At 43.0% G+C, this 10,820-nt stretch overlaps 1 protein-coding gene across 2 annotated transcripts in view; it reads right to left on the bottom strand.

Moving 5' to 3' along the window:
• INTS9 (integrator complex subunit 9) overlaps nt 1-10,820 on the bottom strand; it is a 68,058-nt gene that overhangs the window by 32,723 nt on the left and 24,515 nt on the right. For both annotated transcript variants that reach the window (XM_009895437.1, XM_009895438.1), the window contains 3 exons: nt 10,255-10,366; nt 3,674-3,854; nt 1,126-1,186 (listed from right to left, as the gene is read on the bottom strand). In XM_009895437.1, the coding sequence (XP_009893739.1) occupies nt 1,126-1,186; nt 3,674-3,854; nt 10,255-10,366 (354 nt within the window). The remainder of the gene's footprint in view (nt 1-1,125; nt 1,187-3,673; nt 3,855-10,254; nt 10,367-10,820) is intronic.

Genomic DNA, 10,820 nt, shown 5'->3' with positions numbered 1-10,820 from the left:
GCTACTGGTCAGATCCTACTTCCAATGGTGCCTTTAAAGCACCTACAGATGATAGGTATGATGGGCAATGGCAATTTCCAGAACAAGTCCCTGGATGAGATATCTCAAGAGGTAAAAAACCCCAATGCCTGAAAAAGCATTTAATCTCTGGACTCCTAAACCTGCAACAGCCACTCTGCACATCTTATCAAACAGTTTTGGCCACAGGAACTACAAGAGCCACTTTTCTGAGACTGCATGCCCCAAATGGCTCACTGTTTTACAGGGGGAGATTTCACCAAAATTCTTTCTCAGTCCCATTTCTTCCTTTTCCAGCCTTCCTCTCATTTACTTTAGTGGGAAATCTACCTGTTCCCAGTAGAGAAACAACAATATTTTGTTTCTTCATATATGCGATAACTCTGAAGGCATGAGTTATACCACGTTTATTTAATGGCTGGCTGGCTAAAACCTCCCCTGAAATTATTATTTTGTTGCAGGGAGGATCCCCTCAACATGTTGCAGAGGGATCCCCCCCCCCCAAAGATAGGAACCTTATTCCTCTTTGCTTCACCCAGATGCTAGCTCAAGTAAGTTCATTTAAAATTGCCAATGACAGCACTCAGTGCTGCAAGTTTTAACTTCGTTTATATCAGACCTCTCTTTCAAGGTACCACTTCTCCTGCAGCACACAACATGGTGCCTATTTCAACTAGGGAGGTAGAAGCTGTGATGACTAAGCTGTCTCTGATAACAAGCTCTTAGTTTTACAGACTTTGAAATAAACTGCTTGGACAAAGGGAATGTTTGTGGTTGCGGTCTGGTAAGAGCAAACATTCAACCATGTGTACGCCAGATAGCCTTCTGCGGGGGAAGAAGTAGAACAGGCGAGCATATGTAAGTTATACGCTGAAATAAACATCATGATAATTTCTGAGTTGAGGGAACACCATCATTCATTCCTCCCCCACACTCCCAAATTAATCACAGAAAGCACAGGAGAAAAAACCTCGTATGAATAATGACACAAAACTATTAAATAGCCGTAGAAGCGTTCATCAGAAAAACAACAGCCACGCAGGACTGTGTTCCTGAAACCCACTCACTCTGTGATTTTAGCAAACAGCAAGACCATGGTTTACTCACCTCAGCATGGGGAAAAGGAGGTTCTGGAAGATACACCTTTGTTTGTTTGTTATGACACAACCTTTAAAAGAAAAGGAAAATAAGCTGAGTTAGAGAGCTGCGGAACATCCTGCAGTATCTGCTGCCATCTACTGTTAAACCTTTTCTGGAGAAAGCCATTTCATATCTGTGGCATCAGGTGCAAAATCATGGACTTGTTTTGTTACTTCCAGTCTTTCTGCTTAGAGGACCAACACCTACAGGACACGACAACTTAGCCGTAGCGAGATCACTCAGAGAAGGTGCAAGACAGCTGCAGTGATTTTGTACGCGCTACATAACAGAACTCCTTTGCTGTTGAAGAGACATTTGTAACTCAACGCCCATGTCACTTCACAGCCCAGGCCTCAGCAGTTTTTGCAACGCCAAATCACCTGTCAACAGAAAAATTTCAATTGCCTCATGCCACTTCTCAGCAATGACTTGGTCCTTTTGTTCGTTATATTCTAATTCCCTTATGTATTTTATTATTGCAGCTACAATGTTGGTAAACTCTCTCTCACCATGGCATAATGCTCACTGTTATCTGCTATTTTACATGAATCATTTATTTTTAAAACATAAATATTGAAAGCTGTTGATAAGCTGTAGCCAGACTCCTGATTCATCCCATTACAGAAGTTAAAAAAAGGTATTTGTCAGAGGTCTGTGTGACGTCACAATTCTCTGTAGTGACACTGTCCTGGGGGCTTTTTCTGGGAAACACAACCTGTCTCATACTTTCTTCACTTTATTATAAAAAAGCAATAAGCCCAGGTCAAACTAAAGATGATAAAGTCTAAGAGATACTAAGAGCAGGACGTTTCTTTTAGCTGACTAAATAGTAGAACTGGAAGGCTGGAATCCCTGAATCTCAAGCCCAGCTCTGAGCCCAAACCTCTGTTTTACAGATGTTCAACCTCTGCCTCCGTTTCTACCTAAGGAAAACATTTACCTTACAAACAAAGTATTGGGAGATTAGCTAAGGTTGGGTTTGACTTTTGAATATAAGCCACTGCAGCAAAGTGGAATTCAAAAACATGGTGTCTGAACACTTGGGTGCCTGAATTGTGCCAGCAAGACACAGCAGACAAAACGACCCAACTGGCACACGTAACATTCCTGCCACTTTGCCAGCAATACCTAACCCAAAGGGTTATGATAACAAGAACTATGCAGCTATCACTTCAGCTGCTACTGAAATGAAATCACCGTGTAAGTACAAACCAAACAACTGTTTAACTATAAACTATATGAGTCAACACACCCTGGTGAGTACACTGAAATTTGGCCAGGACACCAAGGCTTGATTTTCCTACTTTTGCTGAAAGTAACGTGATTAAAATTCATCAGATTTCCTTCCTCTTTACAATTCTTCTGAGGGATCAATTCACCTAAGATTTCCAGGACCTCTCTTTTCTTTCCTGAGCCCTAGACTTAAAAAATCTGGAAGACATGAAGGAAGAGCTAACTTACTCTGTATAATAATCTAGAGCATCTCTCTGTCTGTAAGAATTTAGGACCAGTTACAAGTGGTTGGGTTCTCCTTTCCATGGCTCAGAATCACGGAACGGTTGAGGTTGGAAAAGACCTCTTGAGGTCACCTGGTCCAACCCCCTGCTCAAGCACCGTCAGCTACAGCAGGTTGTCCAGGATTGTGTCCAACTGGGTTTTGGTGTCTCCTTAGAGACTCCACAACCTGTCTGCACAGCCTGTTCCAGTGTTTGACCACTCTCATGGTAAAAAAGCGTGTTTCTTTTGTTCAGATGAAATTTCATGTGTTTTAATTTGTGCCTCTTGACATGCTGCTGTCAGTGGGCACTGCTGAGAAGAATCTGGCTCCCTCGTCCTCATTTCCTCCCATCAGGTATTTCTACACATTGGTAAGATCCCCTTGAGCCTTCTGTTCTCCAGGCTGAAGATTCCCAGCTCTCTCAGCCTCTCCTCATCTGAAAGATCATCTTTGTGGTCCTGTGCTGGCCTTGCTCCAGTAAGCCCATGTCCTTCTTGTACCGGGGAGCCCAGAATAAGACACAGCACTCTCCATGTAGCCTCCCCAGTGCTGAGCAGGAAGGATCCTCTTCCCTGACCTGCTGACAGTGCTCTGCCTGATGCAACCCAGGATACTGTTGGCCTTTTCTTGCCATGAAAATAAATTGTTGGCTGAGGAAAATTAAGCCTGAAAAATCTATTTTGCTTATACAGGGACACCACGGTATAGTTTTGGGGGCACTGGATAAGATGTGCAAACAGGCAGAGCTAAAATTCACTCAAGTCAGGTACATAATTTAATCATCAATGCAAGTACCAAAAAGCACAGATTATTTGAGTTTGTATGTTTTATAGGAAGCAACACTTCCCTAATTATAGAACATCTACTTACACACACACATGCACACCCTTGTGACTCAAGAAACGTGTTCACAATTCTAATCAAGTTTATATTAGAATATGACAAGTAAAGAGAACCTGCATTTACCATAGCTGAGAGTGTGAACTGAGGCTGATGAAGGAGCCCTTTAACACCTACCATTCAGCAAAGATCTGGGAGAACTCGAGGGAGCTGTTGGCAACAGGTGAGATGAAATAAAAAGGGACATTGGAGAGTCCGGCAGAGTCAATATACTGATACAGGCACTCCAGCAGATCATATATTACTCCAGAGGGGTAACAGGGAACCAGCACATTTCCTCCATTCCGGACAGTCATAGCTAAGGGAGAGAAAAAGCAAAAAATCAATTCACAGGGTTCGTATTTAAACTTTTTAATAGAATTCCTTTAATCCAAATATTACATAAGGTATAGAAAGAAGCTATCACATGAATTAGCAGGACACATTATGCATATGAATTGGGTGGAACACTTCTGATCATTAAATACAGTTCTTTACTGCATTCTCCAGGCTTAGTGGAGCAAACGACTATGCTCATTACCTGTGGGGGACATAACAGACTGAGCACATGCAAAACTCCTGACACGAGAGGGCGGTCTTGCACTGGCACATGAGGATAAATGAGTGGCACAAAACACCTTCCCATCAAAACAAACCCTGCTCCATCTATTAACTGTCCACCAGAGGGGAAGGACAACAGTTCAGAGGTCTCAGCTGAAAGCACTACACACGGTGAACCGTTCTGTACTCAGTTTTCAGGGCTCTAGACGAATGGCTGAAGATGTGGCTATTTCAAACAGCCCTCGAAGCTAGACGGAGGTGGAGGGGTGTTCCTCCTTCCTAAAAACTCCAAATATTTCTGTCCTTTCAATATAATGAGAACAATTTAAAACCTTTATGAATTATAGGCAGCATGGGACTAGAGAAAAACAAGGAAAAGAAAAAAGAAAAATAGGTTTACTCCGTAACCAAGACAGATCTGAGTACAACAGCAAAAGGGAGTACAGAGCAAATGTTTTGTTCTTTTGGCAGAACGAATTACAAAAATGTTGTACCTTATGGGAAAGTGGAAATACTTTGTTCAGCTCACTGAGCAATTGCTTCCTCACCAGGATTTCGTCTGTGGTCGTGGGGTAAAACCATCTACTGATGTTAATTGCAGTGCAGCAGCAGCAAGATTATGCATCAAGACATTATACAAAAAGCTGCGAAAGAGCCTGAAAACGCATATATTACATCCCGCCATAATCACTTCCTTGCCTTCAATTTATTGACAAGCTTTGATGGGGTACAGATTTAGCACATTAAGGGTCTTTTTGCCCCACCTATATGCTCAAGGAAGATTTTTATGGCTGAATGTTTAAAGGTTTTACGGAGTCTAGGGAAATGCACAGACTCTCTAGTAGGGTTTTTCACACGCATTTAGGTGCTTAGCTCCTTTTAGCAGTCAGTGCCTATTATGTGCTGCTCCCAACAACAACTGGTGGCCAAAGACACCTTCTATTTCACAGTTATAATATAACTGCAGTGTAGTGGATTTATTGCCTAGGTTTTCTCCAGGTCACATACAAACTATACCATCAAAATATTTGTGAATATGAATAGCAATACTTTACATTTGTCTAGAACCTGAGATGTTACAAAACATCCCAGCAATGTGTTATATTATCCCTCTTACACGGGTAAGTCTAAACTATCCCATCTGTAAACAGGATGTGAAGAGAGGAACGAGGAGATTAAGAACGATATTTTCAAAGCCATTTGGGGGCTGAAAGTTAAGCTGGCTCCAGGACCAGAATTTGCATTGCTCTGTTATACACCCAAAAATTCTGCAAAGAGGAAAGATAAGTACCTACATCCACAGCAGCAAGAATGTTGCGTGGGGCAGAGAGAGGGGATGAAGAGCACAGGGCTCATTGCTGATCAGTGGAAAATGCTCAGGGAAGGGGTATGTCTGCAGCTCTGTCTCTGCTCCGAACAAAGATACTGGCTGAAACACCAAGGTGTGTGTCTCCATGAAATGGGTTCCTTCTTTTGCTCAGACACCAGTTAGCTTCAGCCTGTTCAGATGAATGGCTCAATCCTCCCTTTGAAGAGGCAGAAGGAAGAGCTTTCATTTAATGATGGGCTGGTTAAAGTATTTGTCCAGCCCATGAAAAATGTGGGTTTCACTCCTAAGCCTTGAAATTTGAATTCACAGCTCTCCCTCCCCTGCAGCCATTGGTTTGCTATGGGAACCTCAAGCCTCTTCTCTCAAAACCAACCAGAAGTTCAAGATTCCTGGGGCCACAGAGAAAATAACGGAGGGTAAGGTCTTGGAGTAGACACCAACTCGAGTTTCTGTCCCCAGGAAAACGACAGAGCTGGTTATCAATAATTAATGTAGTAGCACAGTCCAGGGAACGGAGCGGTCTTCCAGTCAGCTGCCCTCCCCCTCGGCCACAGGGGTTGCTGGCCTCTTGAATCTCACATTCCTGGCGGCACAGTGACGCACCTTTCACAAAATCACAGAATCGCAGAATTTTCCGAGTTGGAAGGGACCTCTAGAGACCACCCAGCCCCACTCCCCTGCTAAAGCAGGACTGCCCAGAGCACATCCCTCAGGACTGCATCCAGGCGGGTCTTGAAAACCTCCAGAGAAGGGGACTCCACCCCCTCCCTGGGCAGCCTCTGCCACTGCTCTGTCACCCCAACCCTAAAGAAGGGTTTCCGTCTGTTGGAACGGAACTTCCTCTCTTCCAACTTGTGCCCATCGCCCCTCGTCCTGTCCCTGGGAACCACCGAGAAGAGTCTGGCTCCATCCTCCTGCAACCCCCCCTTTAGATACGTGTATGCCATAATAAGGTCTCCCCTCAGCCTTCTCCTCTCCAGGCTAAAGAGTCCCAGCGCTCTCAGCCTCTCCTCATACGGGAGATGCTCCAGTCCCTCAGTCATCTTGGTTGCCCTTCGCTGGACTCTCTCCAGCAGTTCCCTGTCCCTCTTGAACTGGGGAGCCCAAAACTGGACACAGGATTCCAGTTGTGGCCTCACCAGTGCCGAGTAGAGGGGGAGAATGACCTCCCTCGACCTACTGGTCACACTCCGACCTACTGGTCACACTTTGAAACTGGCCTGGTGAATACTCCTACTCCCCAGGATGGGAAAGGACAGCAACACAGCTGTCCCACCACTGAAAAGGCTCTGCGTGACAACTTTTTGGTTTAGAATACACTACTCAGTTCCTCGGTGCAAGTTTATTTGTATGTGCTGTGGTCAGCACAGCTGGGCACTACTTCTTGAGGATGCTCTTAAGTGGTTCCATAAAGGGATAAGAATTACCTCCCAGCTTCAGCAAAACAGGGATGAAAACCTTCACAAGCATATTGCTCTCCAGGCAAGCAGCAGGTCCAATCTGGCTCTCTGCACCACTACAGCAACTTTCTATAGTTGTCAGTAAGAGGACACGTATATTTGAAAGCTGTTTAAAGCCCAATTTATCTCTGTGACTGATGGATGCACTCTCTTGATAAAAGTTGTATAATAATCTTGGCATTTCAAATTTAGTCTCCTTCAGTAGCTCCATAACAAGTTGTTCAATTTACAACTCACAATGAGATACTTGCTCTTCAAACAGCTGCCACCACAAGGTCAAGTTGGCACCTGAAAAGCAAACTGTGCTCTTTTCTGCTTTATATAAACACACACACGCGCACGCACACACACACACAGAGGCACGACCGCACACGCACACAAAATATCACAAACTGTCCCTACAGACAGTCTGGCAATTTTGCTGATGATGCCCAAGGCAATGTAAAAATACAATTGCTTTTCTCGAGCTGCAGAGTGCTGGTGCTGCAGTGCTGAGCACAGAAAAAAGGGGTTTGGGCTAAACCGAGAGGAACTTGGAGACGTGACAAAGCACGGTTTCAGTGCTGCGCACACAATGCGGAGAGGAAATCATGCATGTGACTTGGTAATAATGGGCATCAGCATCTACAATTCTATACGCTGGGATGAAAACAGAGATCAAGGTGAAATTTTCACACTTCCATTTCTGTGCTTCACAACGCTTACTCACAAACATGCCGTTACCTCATGATATACATTTTTGGTAAATTTTCAGTGTCTGCTTTAGAGTTTTTACCTACTGTATTCTGAGCTTCTTGTGGAGTCCCCTGAATGTTTTGGAAATGAGAAAATAAATGAAAACTGTTGTGCTCAGCTTGCCTACTCTTGCTTTTCCCAGTAAACTATTGCTTTTTGGTCCTTTTTTACACATTTGAAAGAAAATCGATTCACTGTTTTCTTCTGACGTTGGGTAGATGCGTAAATACTGCTGGTGTCATGTGAAAGACAGTCCTACCATCGCATTATTCACAGAATTATTTAATTTATTCTGGTTGCTGTTTTTTTGGCAAATACCACTCAAATTCCAGATTCTTGCAATGGCATTCCTTTAAGCATGTATCTTCCTTTGGTCTTTAATAATTTTCTAATTTCTCTGAGTTTGTCTCATTTCAGAAAGAAGCTGTCTTGAAGATCTTCTGCAAAACCCTCAAAATAGTTCAGAATGGTTCTGTAAACCAGAACAAATTGTGTAGATAGACACCCGCCTGTACTTACATATGTAACACATTTATTTATATGCATTCATCTTTTGGATTTTGCTTTGGCCCAAGCTACATCTCTAAGACTCTGTATAATTTTTGAAAGAGTTTTAATTAACAACAGCCTCACTCTTGTTTAGTCAGCATACAGCTGTTGCAGTTCAAGACACGAGTGACCGCCACGGTGCTTGCTAGAGCACCTTTGCAGCAGAGTTGGCAGCACGGCAACACGTACCACTCCTCGGCTGCTCCACTACAAAGTCTAACATTTCAGCTCAGACTTGCTTCCTTGGTGGTTTGGATGACAGGATGTGATCGCGCTACCATCTGTCAGGGGGACAGTACGCCCAGAAAGGTCCAGAAGGGACAGAGAAGGGCAGCACATCTGGATCTAGCGCAACAAGGTCACCAAAGCTTATTTGCGACAGCTCATAGGGCAATAAAATTAACAATGCTTAAAAACAATGAAAACACAGTTGGTAATACACACACATATATAAACACACACATCACTTAGGCAAGGAAGTCACAGGTGTTAAGAATTAACACAGCTTCAAAGGGGAGACTGAACAAGTTCATGGAAGAGAAATCCACTGAACATTACTAACTACACAAAAGCCATGTCTGATTCAGGAAATATCTGAAATAAAAATACTTGAAAGCTACAAGATTATGAGGGGAAAGTATCATCTAATCTCACCCTGTTCTACTCGTCTCTAGGCATCTGCTTATGGCCCCTGTTGGAGCCAGAATGTTGGCAGAGAGGATCTTTCGTATAACCCATGATTACCACTCTTATAAAACGCCAAAACAGACTCTATCAATAGGTATTTACACTACATCCTGAGCCTGTAACCTGTCTTTTCAAAACTTGAACCCCATATAATTTTACTTTGTACATCCCGCAACAGGACCTATGACTCCTGTTTGAACTGAAACATGTCCTCAACAGAGCTATCTGATTTTGATTTAGAGATGGTGGGTGATGGAGGAATCTACCACATCCCTTGTGTTATTTGCCTTCCACTACCATGGCAGTCTCACACTGCAACTGTGAGCCACTACATGGATATTCAGCATCTGTGAATACGCACAAGGATTTAAAATGGGAAAAACCCTGAAGTATTGTGGGTTTTTTTCTTCTCCAAGGGTACGTGTAAAAAGGAAGACTAAGAATTTGCACTTCAGTTCTGTTCTCAGCCTTATTCTGCAACCTTGGGTAAGCCACCGAGATACTGCAGCTCAAATTTCTCCCAGGTGTGTAATGGGGACCAGAATACTTGCTTACAGTGAGGATTTCCTGATTTAGACTCCTCATGTCTTTTGATAACCTTTGTAACAATCCTCCTATCACAAGCTTTTTAGTCGTCTGGGTAAAAAGTAGTTAGTTTAAAATAAACAGAAGATCTCTGATAAAAGAGCAGGCAATATACAGCAGGACAGACACGAGAAAGTGGGTTGATGACAGAAGGGTGAGAGCACGGAGGAACTGAGGTGGGGGAAGGGGAGAGAGAACAGCACTGGATGTGACATTCCAAACAGGCTGGAAAATGCTGCCATTCACACTGATATCACAGCTTTGCAATTATCAGCTTTTCCAGCTGTGAAAGCGTCTGATTAGGTTTTATATTTCTGGGGTCTATAAATATATCTTGATTTTTTTTTTTAAACAGAGATTGTGCTGTTTGCTTTTGATATATTTAAAAATCAGGTGTAAGGAGGGAAGCAGATGTGCTTGTTTTCAAAACTGAAAGTCATAAAAAAGCATGTAAAGATTTTACACTGGCTGATATACAGGAAGGAAATAGTAATATTTCAGCTGGGAACAATATCCAAAACCTCGGCAACACGTAGTCTGTTGGCAGCTAAGAGACATACTTAGCAAACCAAGAGCAGCAGATGATTAAATCTCATTATACCTGTTCCATTCCAAAACATTTTAGGTACAACTTGTGTCTCTCCAAGCACTTACTGTATTAATGACATCAGGAGCACATCGTAAAATCTAAACAGCTAGTTTTATGCCAGAAGCTATAGCTGGACAACTTACTCAATTCCAGGAATCTCAGAATTATTTCCCACCCAAAGCAATGAATAAGATGATAAAATAGTCGTCTTTCAACGACCTACCCAAGTTGCTGCAGAACTCTCCTACCATGCCATCTGGGTTAGCAGTAGGGATTTGTGTAAGACCCGTCAGGATGAGAACATCACTATTTTTAAGAGAAGCCTGGTCCATGGGCTGAAACAGAGCACAGTGAAATCAAATGAGTAACATGAAGTTATAACACAGGTTTCTCTGCTCTGTACCAAGAGGACCGCAATATGTAATAGATACAGTGACCAAGAAGGGGAACACATGGAACACTTCAAACTTAACATTCCTCCATCTGTGGAAATGTAACTGGAGTTAATAAAAGCACATATAACTGTTTACCTGCATACTACAGCCCAAAACAAACAATGGAACTGTAATCGGATCCATCTCAAAGTAGTCTCCATAGACTAATCATTTCATGGCCTTAGGAGCTGAACACTGAAAAGACAGTAATTTGCTGAGGATGTGGCAGTGCAGTCAGGAAGGGTTTAACACTTGCATTCCTATCTCTGGATGCACTAGTTTCCAACTTGCTTCCCTTTGCAAATCAAGGTGTCAGCTTTGATTTCCAGAGCTTACTGGCTACAGGGGCAGTACC

Source organism: Charadrius vociferus, unplaced genomic scaffold (assembly GCF_000708025.1).
Source record: "Charadrius vociferus isolate BGI_N301 unplaced genomic scaffold, ASM70802v2 scaffold41, whole genome shotgun sequence".
In the NCBI taxonomy this organism is placed as follows: Eukaryota; Metazoa; Chordata; class Aves; order Charadriiformes; family Charadriidae; genus Charadrius; species Charadrius vociferus.
The sequence above is the reverse complement of the archived record's forward strand: the minus strand, read 5'-3'. Positions and strand labels throughout refer to the sequence as shown.